Source organism: Pristis pectinata, chromosome 11, assembly GCF_009764475.1.
Source record: "Pristis pectinata isolate sPriPec2 chromosome 11, sPriPec2.1.pri, whole genome shotgun sequence".
NCBI lineage: Eukaryota > Metazoa > Chordata > Chondrichthyes > Rhinopristiformes > Pristidae > Pristis > Pristis pectinata.
This window is the reverse complement of record NC_067415.1, coordinates 2,523,712-2,542,915: the sequence shown is the minus strand read 5'-3', so window position 1 is coordinate 2,542,915 and position 19,204 is coordinate 2,523,712. Positions and strand designations below refer to the sequence as shown.

The following is a 19,204-nucleotide window of genomic DNA, read 5'->3' as shown; positions in this document are numbered from 1 at the left end:
CCCCCAGAACACACTACGCAAAAGATGCATTTCACTGTGTGTTTCGATGTACGTGTGACTAATAAAGATATTTTATATGCATGTGCCTAAGAGTCTCTTAGACACCTCTATCGTATCTGCCTCCACCAACACCCATTAGTGCATTCCAGGCACCCACCACTGTGTAACAAAAAAACTTGCCCTGCACATCACCTTTGAACTTTCCCCCCTTTCACCTCAAATACATGCCCTCTGGTATTAGACATTTCAACCCTGGGAAAAAGATACTGGGTATCTACTCTATCTGTGCCTCTCACAATTTTATTAACTTCTATCAGGTCTCCCCTCAGCTTCCACTGCTCCAGAGAAAACAACCTTGTTTCGTCCAACCTCTCCTCATAGCTCATGCCCTCTAATCCAGGCAGCATCCTGGTGAACCTCTTCTGCACCCTCTCCAAAGCCTCCACATCCTTCCTGTAATGGGGCAACCAGAACTGAATGCAATCCTCCAGGTGCAGCCTAACCAGAGTTTTATAAAGCTGCAACTTCCTGACTTGAACTCAATGCCTCGACTAATAAAGGCAAGCATGCCACACGCCGCCTTCAACGTCCTATCAACACCTCACACTTGTCCGGATCAAACACACAGGGTCAATGCCCAGAACATGAGGTTTAGTGAACACCAATGTTGTTAAAAGCTTTTATTTTAAACAGTTTTATACAATCATAATTAAATCATTTAAAATACAAAACTAAGTGAAATGAAAGGAATATGCAGGCATATACACGCGTGTGCATGCGTCTTCCTCACCAGCTTTCATTTTTCCTGCTGTGACCTTCCACTGCTGCCAGCACATGTGGCAGGAGGAAGAGGGCTGAGATGGGACATGGGGGAAAGCACACAAATAAAAATGTCACAATTTGCATTAAATATCACAGATAAAGCAACTTCACAAACCTTTCCAACTATGATATTGTAAAAGCGAAAAAAAATCCAAATAGTGAAGACTCCACACACACACACACACACAACCCTTCACAGGCTGGCAGTTCACACATCTTATTCCATAAGGAGTATTTAAAATTGTCCAGGGGTTTTTAAACTTTAAGAATGTTGTCTGCACTCACTGCTCTCAAACTGAAGGACAGTCGTCACCACACAGTGTCACAGCTCTCTCAGCACGGAACAGCAATGCAACAAAGCATTTGCTCACAGGTGCTCAACCCTGCAGTTACGGTCTCCAATCACACAGAGAGGTGTGCAAATCCAGAACTCTCGCCTCAAAAGATGGGAGAGCTGGGGGTGCACTGAAGGTCTCCCAGAAGTGCTTTTGTTGGATGAGGTTATCTAGGGATATGGAACAAGTACAGCTGAGGTATAGGTTGGGTCAAAATCAGTGACAGGACAGACACAAGTTGGACAGTCTCTGGCCCCGGTGTTTGCAGGGAAGCGATTTGAAAAATCCTGGACATAAAATGAGGGGCATAGAGAGGGTAGACACTTCTACCCTGGTGAGAAAGTACTAGAGGACATGCATTAAAGGGGAGAGGGGGTAAGTTTAAAGGTGTGTGGGGCAGGTTTTTTTTTAATACACACAGAGCGGTGGGTTACCAGGGGTGGTGGTGGAGGCAGATACGATAGTGGGGTTTATGAGGCTTTTTCGAGAGACGTGAATTTGCAGGGAGTGGAGGGATATAGATCATGTGTAGGCAGAAGGGATTAGTTTAATTTGGCATCGTGTCTGACTGAAGGGCCTTTTCCTTTGCTGTACTGTTCGGTCTATATTCCATGGACAAAATCACCTCAAACAATACCCTGAGGGATCTCGAGAGGGAGGGTTTGGAGAGGCTGTTTCCTTCTGTGGAAGGATCTAGAACTAGCAGTCGATGTTTAAAAGTAAGGAGACACCCAGATAAGGCAGAGATGAGGGAAGAACCTCTCTCACACAGAGGGTGGTAGGACTTTGGAAGCAGAGTTTCTGAACACTGAGGTTGAGGTAGATAGATCCTTGTTGAGCAAGGGGGTGAAAGGTCACCGGGCATGCGGAGTTAGTCAGATCAAGCAGGAGGGCCGAGTGGCCTCGTTTTGCTCCGAGTTCTTAATGCAGCTTTTCCAGAGCAGGAGGGACCCATCGTTACATGAGTGAGCTCCCAGAGATCGAGCATCTCACCGAGGAAATACTTGGAGCCATTTATTAAACACTGGAAATTTTCAGAAATTCTGCTGTTTATAAATTCTGCATCACTTGACTCCTCAGTGGGGAAGCTGCATCACCGGGTGTGGAGAGGACGAGGACATGGGCGATCGCACACTCTACTTCCTAAACGTGGATTCACAGGTTTTCCCCAGTACTACCCTGTCCAACCTGCAATCAGCCACCTACGGTAGTTTGAGGGAGGGACGAGGGGCGAGAGGGGAGGGGAGGGGGAGGGGCTCTGCTCCGCTGCATTTATCAGACACATTATCGCCCCTGCCCTACAGTATAATGCCCATGGTGGGTTAGCTGGGAAGGGGGTTGGGGAACGGGGAAGGTTCAGATTTGAAGGTTTGCTGAGTTCCAGATCCTTGGTAACATTTGTTTTCCCAGTTCAGGAAAAGTGACCGAGCAGGTGTGGTGAGGGCACAGCACAGACCTGATAAGCAGCAGAGTTCTGGCAGTGAGATGGTGGTCAGGACCACCTTAACGCTATGCTAATCAACCTTGGGAGCAGGTGGTTTAATAACATGAAGCCCCCACCCCAATGAGGCTCTGGCGGAGTACTGAATGCAGACCAACAATATCACACTGGTCACAGGCAGCCAGGCACAGGGTAGTCTCGGAGCCTGGTTTAAAGGAGAGGCAAAGGAACCCATGGGTTATTGTACCTGCTCCCAGCCCCTGAAACCCCTCCACATGGGGCAGTGAAACACCGCCTCCCCAAGTCAAACAAACGCCCTGGCTCCCAGCAGGGTCTTGGTCAGTTTCTTGGGTGAGGCACAGGCAGTTGTTCAGAGTCGAGGGTGAGGCAGGGAAGGAGGGAGGGAGCACAGAGGCAGTCTCCCTTGATTCACCACAGTCTGTGCTGTGAGACACCTCACTGGGCACTTCTCCAATTCCAAAACTGCACCTCAGAGCAACACTAAGGCATTCCCGGCAAATAAAACACAGCTCTCTTCTACTTGGGCAGGATCTGAGCTGCCTTTTCCAGGATTCTCTGAACACCGATCGCCCGCTCTCAGCGAGTTACTTTGATGATCGCTCCTCAGTTGGACCACCCAGTTTCAGAGAACCCCACAACGGTGCCAGGGTGTGGAACCAGCAGAACAGACTCCCCGGGAGTGTATTCAAAAGGCACATAGTTTAAAGCCTTAACCAAAATAGCCAGCACAAGCTGTGTGACTCAGGAAGCTAAGACCCTCTGCTCCAAAGCCAGATGTATTTTAAGGAAGATGGCTTTATTTTCCTGGTTAAATTTCTAAATTGCGAAGTCCTGTAATTTACAGAAGCCTTAACGACATTGCTACCAAGGGCACAGGATACAAAACACCAAGATGTTTTGGGGATAGTTTTAAGTGAGCTCACAGTTGGTCACCTTGCTAGTACACACACTAGGAGCACAACAGTTCCTCAGTGAGCCATGTTAAGCACTTTTGGAAACCGTGGCTCTCCTTCCCATTCTGGTACCAATCACAAGGTAGATGCAGTGCAAAGCTCCCTCCACACCGTCCAAGCAACATCTGGACTGACCCCACAGCTGAACGAGAACGGTGATTTTACACAGCAGACCCACATCCATCAGACTCTGCGGAGACGGCCCACACACCTGGCCAGCAGGTGTGGCCGACTGGAACCTGCCCCACAGGTTAAGCAGAGCGACAGGTGCAGCCCCCACTTCCACCCACCCTGGGGGAGGCAGCACTCTGCTGGAGTACGGCAGGACTGAGCTGGCTAACACTAGTGCCCGCAAAGGGGGGGAGAAGGGAGGACAGTCCCAGGAGCTCTCTCCACAGTGTTAACCCAAGTCAGAAGGTCAATGCCACATCCACCCAGCTTGTGATACATGGTGTGGCCCTCTTCCCCCTTCCCAGCCAACTCTGTAACAGCAGCTCCCTGTGGGATTTAAAACAGGATCATGCAGTCAAAACAGCTTGGTCCCAAACGTCAAAGACTGCACCCCTGACTCCCTGGCTCACTCTGTTCTAACACACACACACACACACACACACACACGTACAGTAACTGTGAATGGACGGCATGTTTGTGGGTGCAGTAGAACTCCTCACATGATGAGTCCTTCAGCCTGAAGACAATTCCCCAGAACTTTGGAAGATGCCACGTTAACCCTGGGCACTGTGAGGGGGTCCTGTGGTTCAACTACAACCTACCAAATCTGTGGGTTACTGGGAGGATCACCATTGCTGATTCTGCACAGACAGTTGCTCCCCACCTCTCACAAACAAAATGGCAGAAGCCCGGAGTGATCACACACCCTGCTGCGGGTAAGAAGGATGGAATAACAGAACAGAGCCGGCAGGTTCTGCACTCTGCAGTATGGTTAGTCCTAGAATCAGTGCTTGGGCGGCAAAAGCCCTCCTCACTTGGACAGTCAGTTGTATTTAAGTTTATCCTTTACAATGTTTCTTCAGGAGTTTTAGAAACTATTGTTAAAATAAAATCTCCCTTAAGGCACTTTTTAAAAAAATATTAAGAAAGAGTCCCGGCTGCTAGTTACTTTCCCATTTGTTGCAAACTCTCCAACAGGATGTTCTTGTGAGTGACATCGGTCACTCCAGCTTCCTCCAGGTCCTCTTTTGTAATGTCACTGTAGAAGGCGAGAGAGAAAACAGGGTTAGTGGGAAGAGCATCCCCACAGAACACGGGGAAGTACAGCAGCACACAATGTGCTGGAGGAACTCAGCGGGTCGAACAGCGTTGCATTGGACTCAATCTCCCAGTCTACCTCGTTGTGACCTTGCACCTTATTGTCTGCCTGCACTGCACTCTCTCTGTAGCTTTATTCTGCATTCTGTTATTGTTTTACCCTGTACTGCCTCGATGCACTGATGTAATGAATTGATCTGTACAATCGGTATGCGAGACAAGTTTTTCACTGTACCTCGGTACATGTTACAATAATAAGCCAATTCCATCATTCCACCTGTGGGGGGGGGGGGGGGGGGGGGTAAGGAATTGTCAATGTTTCAGGTCGAAACCCTGCATCAGGTTTCAACCCAAAATGTCAATAATGAGTCCCGATGCAGGGTCTCAACTAGAAGTGTTGATAATCGCTTTCCCTCCACAGACGCTGCTCGACCTGCTGAGTTCCTCCCACGGATTGTTTCTTGCTCCAGATTCCAGCATCTGCAGTCTCTTCTGTCTACATAGAAGAGTACAGCACAGGCCCTTCGGCCCACCATGTCTGTGCCAACCATGATGCCAATCCAAACTAATGCCACCTGCTCACACACAATCTACATCCCTCTATTCCCAGCTCCCCGCCAGGAACGTGCATGGCCACTCCTCAGTCACACACTGGGAGAGGTGAAAACACAGAATACACTGGTGTAATGGTTAAGTCACTGGACTAACAGCTAGAGCTCCTGGCTACTGATCCTGAGACACGAGTTCTAATCCCACCCTGGCAGCTGGGGAATTTGAAATCCAGAATTTAAAATAAAGCAAGTCTCATGAACCAAGACTTTGCTGGGTTGTTGTTGAAACCCCTCTGGTTCACTGGAAGAAATCTGCTCCTCCTTTCCTGATCTGGTCTATATGTGACTCCAGGTTCACCAGTCTGTTTGATTTGCGCCTCACCGTTCAGGGGGAATCAGGGACAGCCAATCACTGCCGACATTGTCCACAACTCCCACAGCCACAAAATTAAGAGTTCCCACAATGACAGTGTTACAGTGCAGATAGGGTACACACACTGGGTTTAAATGAAGGGGCAATCTGATTGAAGGATTTGGGGTGGTTTATGAATCTGGTCTGGGAATAATTAACTACAACCTTATCTGTCAACAAAACAGACAAGTTTGGAAAAAAGTGTCTTAAAAATTATTTTTTTTAAACACAGCAGAATTGGCTCATTGGTCCAGGGGTATGATTCTCGCTTTGGATTTGAATTTCTGAGCACTTGAGAGGTCCCAAGTTCAAATCCCGGACGAGCCCTCTGATTAAAATCTTGCCTTATTGTTTGTAGACTATTGAACAGTTCCCTTATACGATGAGATGGACTCTGACCTCATGATCTACCTTGTTGTGACCTTGCACCTTATTGTCTACCTGCACTGCACTTTCTCTGTAGCTGTGACACTTTACTCTGTACTGTTATTGTTTTCACCTGTACTACATCAATGCACTCTGTACTAACTCAATGTAACTGCACTGTGTAATTGACCTGTACGATCGGTATGCAAGACAAGCTTTTCACTGTACCTCGGTACAAGTGACAATAATAAACCAATACCAAGTGGGTGAGGCAGGTACATTAAGTACATTTAAGAAGAATGTGGACAAGTATATGGATGACAAGAGTTTAGAGGGATATGGGCCAAGTGCTGGGAAATAGGATCAGCTTGAATATACATCTTGGTTGGCATGGACACGTGTGGGCCAAAGGGTCTTTTTCTATGCTGTACGACTGACTCCTATAGATTCTTTGAAAACAGAACAGACACTCTCAGCATTTGGTACCAGTCTCTTCACATTTCAGAACTTTCTAGTCAACAAGGTGCCAAACACAATGGGTACAACACACAATGCACTCTCACACACGGAAAAGAGCATCTATGGAATGACGTGCAGCTGAATTGCTGTAACATCGAACCTGGAGGAGACTGGGCTAGGGCAAGGGGAGAACTTAGAATCACAAGCAGGCTAGTCAAGGGCAGTGGGAATCTGAACCTCTCTCCTCCAAAAGGCTCTGAGGGAGGAGCTTTCAAAATGGACATAGATTTTTTTGTTGAAGAGTGTTAGAGCCACAGACTCACCATAGCTGGATCAGAAGGCAGGGCAGGTTTGAGGGACAGAGTGCGATCCTGGACCTTGCGAGGACTGGGACTGCTCATTACCTGAACCTAGGAGGTGGGTGCCCTCATGGGGCACCGACACAGAGTGAAGCCAGGCAACAAACAGGAGCCTTGGCTGCTTCCTCACAGCCCCCTTCATAACTGGCCTGGTGACAAGAGGTAGAGGGTAGTGGTGGAAGGATGCTTTTCCGATTGACCAGTGGTGCCACAGCGGTCAGTGCTGGGACCTTTGCTGTTTGTGACGTATTTTAACCACTCGGATGTGAATGGTTACCAAGGCTGCAGGTGACACAATAGCGTTGTGGATCACGAAGAAGATTGTCTAAGGCTACAGCAGTAGACAGATATTTGAAAAGCTGGGCAGAGCATTAGCAGGTGGAACTTAATCCCAACAAGTCTGAGGTGATGCATTTTGGGAAGTCAAATAGGGGTAGGACATGTAAATGGGCACTAAGGGATGTTGAAAAGAGGGACTTTAGGGTCCAAGTCCATAGGGCGGTGAAGGCCGCAAATGGGATACTTGACTTCAGAGGTCAATAGAATATAAGAGCTGGGATGTCAGCTGGTAACTTTACAAAACACTGGTTAGACTGGTTGGAGCACTGTGTGCAGTTCTGGTCACCACTCTATAGGAAGGACGTGGTTGCACTGGAGAGAGTGCAGAGGAGCTTCTCCAGGACGTTGCCTGGATTGGAGGACTTTAGTTATGGGGAGAGATTAGACAGGCTGGGCTTGTTTTCCCTGGAGCAAAGGGGGCTGAGGGGGGATTTAATTGAATTACACAATTATAAGAGGCACAGACAGGGGAGATGGTCAGATCCTTCTTCCCATGGTTGGGGTTGGAAAAACAAGAGGTCACAGGTTTAAGGTGAGAGGAAGGAGTTTTAAAGGGGATCTGAGGGGTGATTTTGTCTTATACACAGAGTGGTTGATTTCTGGATTGCGCCGTCAGATGTGGTGGAGGAATCAGGTACAATTACGACCTTTCAGCAGCATTTGCAAAGGCAGTTACAACAGGCAAGGCAGAGGAGGACACGGTCCTAACGCAGGCAGATGGGATCAGTGTGAAGGGGCAAAAAGGTCGGCATGGACATGGTGGGCTGAAGGGCCCGTTCCTGTGCTTTACCACTCTGCGACTCCCCGCCTTTCCCTTTCTCCCTCGAGATGGTGACAATGCTCGTGACCTGGGATGTCACAGGCAGTATGTTGGATGTTAGGGTCTCGTTACAACAGGGACTGGATGAGGTCCACGGCGATTAGTGTGGGTGGACATCAGGATATCCGTGCCCAGTCTCCAGTGGGCGGGGGGGGTGGTGGGTATCAGACCTGCTGTGTAGACATTTACCTCAGGAATTCCAGGTCATCCCAGCCGTTGTGGATCAGCCCCTCTTCATACCTCTCCAAGCCCAGGCGACGTAACCAGTTACCGACGCTGGAGTCATGTGACAGACTGGAACTGGTGCTGCTCGCTTGGCACGAGGCCTAGTGGAGCGGACAGGACAAGGATCATCAACAGCTGGCAAGGTTCAACCAAACACCCTCTGTTGGGGGCAAAAGTCCCCCAGTAGAGCATCAGGGAAGGCAGGAGAATGCCCAACAGGTACCACCCACAGAGTTGGAAGGGATTTGGTGATTGTTAGAATTACGTGGATATATATCACAGAGAGAGGCCACTTGGAGATAATGACCTGGGTCAGTGGGCCAAGGAACAGCAAATGAGTTTAATTCAGATAAGTGCGAGGTGTTGCATTTTGGAAAGTCAAATCAGGGCAGGCCTGGGGAGTGTGGTAAAACACCCGGGCCATGCCATCTTCTCACAGCTACCATCGGGCAGGAGGTACAGAAGCCTGAAGTCCCACACCACCAGGTTTACGAACAGCTACTTCCCTTCAACCATTTGGTTCTTGAACCAACCGGCACAACCCTGATCACTACCTCAGTACAGCAACACTGGGACCACTTTGATCACTTTGCACGAAAATGGACTTTTGTTCTAATTGTGTTCTTTCTTGTATAATTTATGCTCATCTTTTTCCTGTGAACTTTGTGTATCTGATGCTCTGTGCCTGTGATGCTGCTGCAAGTGAGTTTTTCATTGCACCTATGCACACATGGACTTGTGCATCTGACAATATACCCAACTTTGAACAGAGGGACCTAGATGTACAAGTACATGGTTCCCTGAAAGTGGCACCACAGGTAGATAAGGTGGTGAAGACGACATGGCACGCTGGCCATGAGGACAGAAGTTCGGAGGTTAAGTTGCAGTTGTACTTGGATGGGCATCTTAGTCAACATGGATCTGTTGGGCCGAAGGGCCTGTTTCTGTGCTGTATGACTCTAACCTTCGGGGCGAGGAGAGGGGTGGGAGGGGTCTTTGATTACGTTGGCTGCTTTGTACATTCTCCCCGTGTGTGTGGGTTTCCTCTGGGTGCCACAGCTTCCTCCCACATTCCAAAGACGTACGGGTTAGGAAGTTGTGGGCATGCTATGTTGGCACCGGAAGCGTGGCGACACTTGCGGGCTGCCGCCAGAACACTCTACGCAAAGATGCATTTCACTGTGTGTTTCGACGTGTACGTGACCAATAAAGATATCTTATCTTCCAGGTCTGGCCTAATCTAACCAAGTGATAGGACAGGCTGGAGGGGCAGAATGGTCTCCTCTGATTCCCAGCCATTTCTCACACCCCGATGTTGGCCAACGATCCTCAGTGACACAACCCTCCACCTCATCCTCCTGCTGCCCTCCCTCCCAAAGAAGCCCTACGCTAGGGTTTTAACCTCCCTCCGACGTACGACACCATGGGACGGGGTACCTGGGCCTTCTGGAGGCTGCTGAGGTGCACCGCGCCCGACCCGACCACTCCGGAACTTACCTCTTCGGCCATGTCTTCCTCGATGCTCTCCCTGATTGAGCGTGGGGGGAAGGTGGTGGGGCGACTATAGTCAGGGAGAAGCCCTCGGGGAGGCTGCCCTTTCACTGGCAGTGGAGGGTTCCTCAGCATGGCGTCAGCCTTGCCCGGCTGGTAGTCCACCTCGCTGAGGCTCTTGGCCATCTGCAGGGCAGAGTAGGAGCGATCGTCGACAGCACCCTGGTAGGCAGGGCTGCAGTGGTTGGCCATGTACGGGGGCAGCAGCTGCCCAGTGCCAGGGGACAGCTGGCCCTTGGGGTGGGGTTTGGGCGGAAAGGGGGCTTTGGTTTCCAGGGGGTCTGTGGGGGTCCGGTGTTTGCCGCCGAGGTTCCTCGGGATGGCTTCCTCCTTGGCTGGCGCCGACTTCTGCCTCTGGAGCTCCTTCGAGGTGGCGTAGAAAGGGTTGTCAATCATGTCCACCTCCACCGCCTTGGGCAGGGGGGGAGGGGGGTAGTCGGGAGGTGGCCGATTGAGGGTCAGGCCCTCGTCGTCCGAGAGGGAGCCCTCCTCGCTGGCCAGGGGAGGGCGACCCAGCTGCTGCCGCTTCTTGTCCTGCGGGCCCGGGGTGGTGTGGCCTTTGGTTTTCTGCGCTGCTTTGGGAATGCCTGGGACCTGATGCTCCGGTGACAGAGGCACTCCCTCCAGCATATAGTAGGCAGGGTTGTTGAAGCTGTTCTTGGAACACAGCACGTCCGCATCCGAGTGCAGCTCCTGCTGCTTGGTCCTGAAAGAAACATCCCTGCGATCAGCAAGATACAAAAGGCTCCCTTCCTCTTTGGGGCGCAAAACCCCAGCGAACGGTGTACAGTTCTGCTCACCGAGTTACAGATCAGACATGACCTGCAACTCAGAACTACTTTGCACTAAAATACTTTTTGGTTCTAATTGTGTTCTTTCTTGTAAGAATTGTGTTTAATTTATATTTTACTTGTGAATGCTGCTTACATGATGCTACGTGCCTGTGATGCTGCTGCAAGTGAGTTTTCCCATTGCACCTGAGCACACATGGACTTGTGCAGATGACAATAAACTCGACTTTGATGTTGATGTTGATGGGAGGATGCAGGGGCAACTTACAAGAACATCGCCAAGGACTCTTGGACAGGCTCAGCTGAGGTAATTTTCTTTAGAACGGAGGCTGTGGGAAGGTTTAAGCGAGGGGTAGGGGGCCAAGATCGAAAGGATAATTTATTGCACTTGTTTTCTTGCAGTCTTTCTTTCATTATATGGTATCATTTATGTACAATTTATATTCTGTGTGTCTGTACCTACGTGCCTGTGATGCTGCTGCAAGTTTCTCATTGTACCTGTGCCTCACCGAACCTGTGCACGTTACAATAAACTCAACTTGACTTGAGATTTCAAACCCAGGGGACACACATCTACAGCAGCTGGAAGGGGCTGGGGATCACAGGCCTGTTCACAAGTGTTGGGTGAGAGGCTGGTGTGTACAGCATTATGGACAGAGACTGGATGGTGGATTTGGGGGGGGGGGGGGGGGGGGTGGGGCGAAAAGAGTATTGCGGATGGTGGACAGTGGGGGGAGTATTGTGGACAGTGGGGGGGGGGAAGAGTATTGTGGACAGTGGGGGGGGGAGAGTATTGTGGACGGTGGACTGGGGGGGTGGGGGGAGTATTGTGGATGATGGACTGGGGGGGTGGGGGGAGTATTGTGGACGGTGGATGGTGGGGGGGAGAGTATTTTGGATCTTGGACACAATGGGCCACACGAGCTCCTCCTGCTCAGCGGGTTTCAAGGATGTCTGCAGTGGACGGTGATTCACAACAGGGACCTTCCTCCAGCATTAGTTGCAGCAGTGGTGTCACACTGCCAAATCTGTCCCCTCCCCCGTCCCTTGGCCTCGTCTCTCCTCACCCCCAACCCCCTCCACTTGGCCCGACCCCCTCCGTCACTCCCCTCACCCCAGAACTGCCCCCCGCCCCCCCCGTCACTCCCCTTGCCCCTGACCTACCTGTCATCTGCAGCTGACGCAGGGTGCAGTGCTGGTGTACGCCCGGCGGGGCCCGAGGCAGTCTTCTCCAGCTCCTCGCAGTGTTTCCCCAGCTGCGACCCGGAGGTCTCCACAGGCACCGGCTTCTTGGAATTCCCTCTAAAAGGCAACAACTTGAGGTTAAAGCTGAAATCACTGCGAGGACAGACTGCGCATCACCCATGTGTAACGCAGCGAATGGCTCGGCTTCCCACTGCCCCAAACCCAGACACAGGTGTGCGAGAGAACCCACACCGCCGGCAAAAGTAGTAAATATTAAATGCAGTTTATTGAGACACAAGAGACTGCACACGCTGGAATCTGGAGCAACACACAACCCACTGGAGGAACTCAGTGGGTCGAGCAGCATCTGTGGGGGTTTCGGGTCAAGACCCTGCATCAGGACTGAGAGTAGAGAGGGCCAGTATAGAGGGGAGGGAGGGAGGGGAGGGACAGGGACCAGGAGGTGATAGGTGGACCGAGGAGGGGTGAAGGACGAGGGGCAGAAGGAGCCAGGTGGGGGAGAGGGAGGGGCGGAGTTGGGAGACAGAGGCTGGTGGGAGATGGGTGGAACCAGACAGGTGGAGCCAGGTGGTGGGGAGGGCAGGGTGAGTGCAAAGACAGCTGCTGGAGGGTGATAAGCAGGGACACAAAGGCTACCAGAGCAGTCAGACACTGCACCACCTTTGGATCTGGAGAGGATCAGGGAGGGACCCTCTCCTTCCTCACTCACCGTCAGAGAAAGGGATGGGGAGGACACAGAGTTTCGAAGAACGTCACTACGACTTTCAGTGACACAGGAGGATGGCTGAGGGTGGGATCGCTCCTCTTCCAACACAGCTCATGGTCCACAGGGTAAACAAAACACATCAGTAGGGATCACATTTCTCATTCAAGTCTCAGTCCCAACACTTCAGCACAGAACACAGCTGCCAGTAAAGGCCACGTGGCACTCGGCAGTGTCTGGGACGAGCACTGGATACTCAGAAGATAAGTGTCCAGGGGTGGGGAGGGGTGAAGTGCTGGGTAGGCAGGGGAACTTGGAGAGGTATTTCTAGAAGCTGGGGCTTGGACAGTGATCAGCGCAGTGGTGTTGATAACCAGGGTGGTAAACAAAACCAGGTTTGCAGAAGAGAGATCTCTGGTTACGGAGACAGGCCAATGTCAGGGAGGGTGTGAACACGAGGATGCGGATTTTAAGTTGGAGGCATTACTCACTCAGGCACCCAAGGGTGTGGCTGAATTAGGGCAGCAGCAGGTGGGGTCTGGAGGACCAAGAATTTACAGGGGCTGGTGACTAGTCCCAGCAGAACAGAGCTGGTCATAGACATGGACCATGGCTACAGAATGAGATGGGATGAGACAGCAGTACTTTTCCCTGGGGCAGTGAATAACTGCATTAGAAAAATATTAATGCTGCCATCAACGAGGAGCCCTTGAGTGTCACGTTCCCTTTGACAAAGCTCTAGGAAGAAATGGCCTCTACTTGAAAGAACTGGGACCATTTCATGGTCTAAAGTTGACTGCTTTCCTCCTTTCCCCTATAGGGAGGAGAGGAGTGAACTTTAGACCATGAAAGGGTTCATTCCCAGGGCAAACAGTCACATCAAAGCAAGCTGTGGCCGTACTTCAGGTCCGCGTTCATTCGGCTCCCTGGCTTCCCCTTGGTAGCTCCTGTCTCATCCTTGTCGACTCGAATCCATTCTGTGGTGAGATAAGAAAGAGATTTGTTCCATCAGCTGTGTTACACTCGGAGGATTTAACTTTTCCATACAGCTGGGTAAACAAGCTGAAGATGAGCCGCAGCACGGTAGTGTAGCAGTTAGTGTAACGCTATTACAGCGCCAGCGACACAGGTTCAATTCCGGCTGCTATCTGTGAGGAGTTTGTACGTTCTCCCCGTATCTGTGTGGGTTTCCTCCAGGTGCTCCGGTTTCCTCCCACATACCAAAGACGTACGGGTTAGGAAGCTGTGGGCATGCTATGTTGGCGCCGGAAGTGTGGCGACACTTGCGGGCTGCCCCCAGAACACACTATGCAAAAGATGCATTTCACTGTGTGTTTCGATGTACATGTGACTAATAAAGAAATCTTATCCGGCACTCGTGCACCTTGTGTGCAGGAGCTTGGTACACAGCAACTGCCTGGTACACTTCCTCAGTTACAGCATTGTTAAGGATGGGCATTGTAGACAGATCAATACATCTTTGGAATAAGGGAATCAATGGAAATGGGGTTAGTGCAGGAAAGCGCCACTGAGGCTGTGATCTTACTGGATGACAGAGCAAGACAGAAGGGCCGAATTGCCTGGTCCTACTCCTCATTTGAATGTTTTCAATGTAATATCTACATAAAGTAAATGGAACATATGGACAAAAAACCAGCTCCAGTTTGGTATGTGCTGTGGTTGTGAAAGATTGTGCAGAAATGTAAGGTATTTCTTAATCAAACAGAAGCCATTCACTGCCTGGTGGGGAATTGAGGGAGTGTTATCCTACAGATGTTGTGTTCACCATCTACAGAGCGCACTGCAGTTAAACCAGCAAGTTGGTTTATTATTGTCACATGTACTGAGGTACAGTGAACAACGTTGTTCTGCATGCCGTCCATACAGATCATTTCATCACATCAGTGCAGAGGTACACAGAACACTACAGCGCAGTACAGGCCCTTCAGCCCACGATGTTGTGCCAAACTATATGAACACCTCCTCCACGATCAATCTAACCCTTCCCTCCCGCACAGCCCATATCCCTCCATTTTTCTCACATCCACGTGCCTAAGAGTCCTTTAAATGTCCCTGTTGTATCAGCCTCTACAACCACCCCTGACAGTGCGTTCCAGGCACCCACCACTCTGTGTGAAGAACCTACCTCTGACATCTGCCTTGAACATTCCTCCTCTGACCTTAAACGGATGTCCTCTGGTATTGGCTGTTGCCGCCCTGGGGAAAAGGTGCTGGCTGTCCACTCTATCTATGCCCCTCAGAATCTTATACACCTCTATCAAGTTGCCTCTCATCCTGTATTGCTCCAAAGAGAAAGATCCTAGCTCGCTCAAATTTTCCTCATAAATCATGTTCTCTAATCCAGGCAACATCCTGGTAAATCTCCTCTGCACCCTCTCTGAAGCTTCCAGATCCTTCTATAACAAGGTGATCAGAACCGAACACAATACAAGTGTGGTCTAATCAGAGTTTTATAGAACTGTAACATTACCTTGCTGCTCTTAAACTCAATCCCAACTAATGAAGGCCAGCACACAATACACCTTCTTAACATCCCTATCGATTTGCGCGGCAACTTTGAGGGATCTATGGACTGCGAAATGGTCACCTGCGCTCCGTCTGTAACCACGATCTGCATCTCCCCGTTGCCAGTCACTTCAACTCTCCCTCCCACACTGTCACTGATATGTCAGTCCTCGGCCTCCTCCACTGCCGGGAGAATTCCAAGCACAAACTGGAGGAACAGCGCCTCATTTTCCGTCTTGGAACCTTGCAGCCTGACGGCATGAACATTGAATTTTCCCACTTTAAGTAATCTCCATGGAGGGGAGGCTGGTTTCCGTGATGTGCTGAGCTGGGTCCACAACTCTTTGCAGTTTCTTGCGGTCTCAGGTAGAGCAGGTGCCGTACCAAGCTGTGATGCATCCGAACAGGAATCTTTCTATGGTGCATCGATAAAGATTGGACTACCCCGACAGCAACTCCCAAACCCCCCACCTCTCCCACCAAGGACAAGGGTAGCAGGGACAGGGGAACACCACCACCTAAACGGCCCTCTCCAAGTCACACACCATCCTGATGTAAATAGGGAACAGCGTTTCTTCATCATCACTGGGTGTAAATGCTTCAACTCCCTCCCCCCCTCGGCCCCAACACTGTGGGAGCCCCTTCACCACAGGTACAGGTAGGAAGTGAGGGCCTTCTCAGTTGCAACCACATCCCATCGCTGAATTAAACAAAAAATTGAATGCACTGTTAAAAACCCATTCACTTTCAGGTTCTGGGCTGCTGTACTCCATGGTAGCAGTAGATGGGGCTGGAGTACAGCCAGTTGCATGTTCGACCAGCTTCAAACAGCGAGCTACTTTCAAAGTGCAGCCACTTCTCTGATCTGTAAGGTGCCAGAACGAGTGACAAAGTCAACGTGTGATTGAATCTACTCCAAGGTTCAATAGACAGCTCCTTTCAAAACCTCTACCAGCGAGAAGGACAAGGCTGCAACAGCACGGGGAACACCACCACTGGAAGCTGCCCTCCAAGTCACACACCATCCTGACTTGGAAATATATCGCTGTTCCTTCACCGTCACTGGGTCAAGTCGAGTTTACTGCCATGTGCACAAGTACGGTGAGGCACAGGTACATTGAAAATCTTGCAAAGCCCTGGAACTCCCTCCCTAACTGCATTGTGGGTACACCCACACCTCAAGGACTGCAGTGGTTCAAGGTGGCAGCTCACCACCACCTTCTCAAGGACAACTAGGGACAGGCAGTGAAATGCTGGCTCAGCCTGTGAAGCCCACATCCCTTCAATGAATAATAAAAGAAAAGCAATAAACTGCAGATACTGAAAATCTGAAATAAAACTGGAAAACACCAGGAGTTTCGACAACGGGTCACTGACCTAAAGCACTGGCCATTTGCTTCTACAAAGATGAATGCATGCTGCATTATACTGTCACGGTCAACCCAAGGCCAGCAGACCCCACTCCGAAAGCTGTGGATGGAAATCTTACTCCACCAGCTTGAATCAGAATCAGGTTCATTATCACTGACTTATATGATGTGAAGTGTGTTGTTTTGCGGCAGCAGTACAGTGCAAAGACATAAAAATTACTTTAAATTACAAAATAAGTAAAGAAATAACAAGGTAGTGTTCATGGACTGTTCATAAGTCCGACGGCAGAGGAAAGAAACTGTTCCTGAATCTTGAGACCATAATCCAAGTTACTACATTGTTCATGTGCACACCTTCAAATAAAATGTTAAACCAAGGTCCTCAGGTAAAAGATCCCAAGGCATTTTTCAAAGAACTCTCACCAGGGTGCTGCCCATCAGGCAACACCAAAGACCACACTGCTGTTTATGGGATCTTGGTGGGCAGACATTTACGGTTGTGACCTGAAAGTGTTAGGAACAGACAGTAAAAGTTGGCCTTGCTGGCAATTGGTAGATTTTTAGATAGTCAGGGAATCAGAGTCAGAGCTATACAGCATGGAAACAGGCCCTTCAGTCCATCTCGTCCATACTGACCCAGGTGCCCACCTGAGCCAGTCCCATTTGCCCGTGTTTGGCCCACATCACTCTAAACCTTTCCTATCCATGTACCTGTTTAAATGTCTTTTAAAAGTTGTACCTGCCTCTACAGCTTCCTCTGGCAGCTTGTTCTATATACAGACCACCGTGTGAAAATTACCTCTCAGGTCATTTTTAAATCTTTCCCCTCTCACCTTAAATCTATGCCCTCTAAGTTTTAGACTTCCTTACCCTGCGAAAAAGACTGATCATCCACTTTATCTATTCCCCTCGCAATTTTATAAACCTCTATAAGGGAACCCCTCAGCCCCCTTTGCTCCAGGGAAAAAAGCCGTAACCCGTCCAGCCTCTCCTCGTAACTCCAGCCCTCCGGTCCCAGTCACATCCTGGTGATTCTTTTCTGCACCCTCTCCAGTTTATTGACATCCTTCCTACTGCTGGGTGACCAGAGCTGCACACAACACTCCAAGTGTGGTCTCACCGATGTCTTGCACATTTGCAACATGACGTCCCGACTCTTGTACACAATGCTGACTCTCTAGGGCCCTGGTTTAACTTACCAAAGTGCAACACCTCATGCTTGTCCAAGTTAAATTCCATCTGCCATTTCTTGGCCCACTTTCCCAGCTGATCTAGATCCTGTTGTAATCTTCTTCACTGTCCACACCACCAACTTTGGTGTCATCCACAAACCAAGGGACATGGGGTCAGTGCTGAGGTAATAGATCAGCCATGGCCTCACTGAATGATGGAGAAGGCACGAGGCTCCAGTCAATGGCCAACTCACTTCTATTCCATGATCTTACATAATATCCACATCATGTAAATGCATATACGTTGGAAAAAAAAGACTCCAATTTGGGTGTCCCAAGGTTGTGAAAGGCACTATCAAAATGCATGTTGTTTCTTTATCAAACACTTGCTAGTGACGGGGCAGAATTGAGGGAGCTTGGCACAGCAGATGCCATTGACTCTGGATGAGATGTTTCACCAATGATGTCAGGTTTTTCCCAGTTCCTTGTTTCTCTCTCCTCAGATGCTGACTGACCCGAGTATTCCAACGGTTGCTGGTCCTATGGCTGGTCCCTCCTCACTTTGCTCTGGCAGGGATCTGAATCAATGGAAACTGACTGCCAGAAAAATCAACCCATTATATGCAAGAAGCTTTCAGATGTTGTTGATACAAGTCCTGTGGATTATAACCATTGGAGCCACTTGGTGTTAGTGGCACGGTAGCGTACTGGTTATGCTGCAACACCAGTAGTCCAGACAACAAAAACTCAAATAGTAAACTGACAAACCTTTTCTCCCCCAGCAAGTGGCTGGAGCAGAGGAAGTAGTGGAAATTCAACCGCAGTATTCAAAAGGCAGCTGGATCATTATGCGAGTGGAAATAATTTGTAAGGCTTTGAAAAATAGGCTGGATTGCTCTTACACAGTCAGTATAGACCTGATGGACTGAATGGCCTCAATGGCCTCCTACCATTGCCAAAAATTCTGGTCACCCCATTACAGGAAGGATGTTTTGTTTGAGGTGTTTTACAGCAATTGAATACTTTGAGGTGTAGCCACTGGTGTGGGAAACACGGTAACCAGTTTACCCAGGGAAAGCTCTGACAAGCCCCATTACAGGAAGGATGTGGAGGCTTTGGAGAGGGTGCAGAAGAGGTTCACCAGGATGCTGCCTGGATTAGAAGGTATGAACTATAAGGAGAGGTTGGACAAACTTGGGTCGTTTTCTCTGGAGTGTCAGAGGCTGAGGGGAGACCCGATAGAAGCTTATACAATTATGAGCATAGATAGGGGAGACAGTCTTTTTCCCGGGGTAGAAATGTCAAATACTAGAGGACATGCAGTCAAGGTGAGAGAGGGAAAGTTTAAAGTGATGTGCGGGGCAAGTTTTTTTTTTAAAAACATAGAGAGTGGTGGGTGCCTGGAATGGGCTGCCAGGGGTAGTGGTGGAGGCAGATACGATAGTGGGGTTTAAAGAGGCTATTAGATAGACACATGAATATGTAGGGAACAGAGAGATACAGAGCATGTGCA

The 19,204-nt window shown here is 49.7% G+C and overlaps 1 protein-coding gene across 1 annotated transcript in view; it reads right to left on the bottom strand.

Moving 5' to 3' along the window:
• Nucleotides 1–664: 664 nt before the first annotated feature.
• The window catches only part of inppl1a (inositol polyphosphate phosphatase-like 1a), a 172,149-nt gene continuing 153,609 nt past the window's right edge, over nucleotides 665–19,204 (bottom strand). The window contains exons 24-28 of the mRNA XM_052025624.1: nucleotides 13,525–13,600; nucleotides 11,879–12,016; nucleotides 9,870–10,629; nucleotides 8,337–8,473; nucleotides 665–4,782 (exon numbers count right to left, since the gene is read on the bottom strand). Coding sequence (XP_051881584.1) covers nucleotides 4,689–4,782; nucleotides 8,337–8,473; nucleotides 9,870–10,629; nucleotides 11,879–12,016; nucleotides 13,525–13,600 — 1,205 coding nt within the window. The 3' untranslated portion in view covers nucleotides 665–4,688. The remainder of the gene's footprint in view (nucleotides 4,783–8,336; nucleotides 8,474–9,869; nucleotides 10,630–11,878; nucleotides 12,017–13,524; nucleotides 13,601–19,204) is intronic.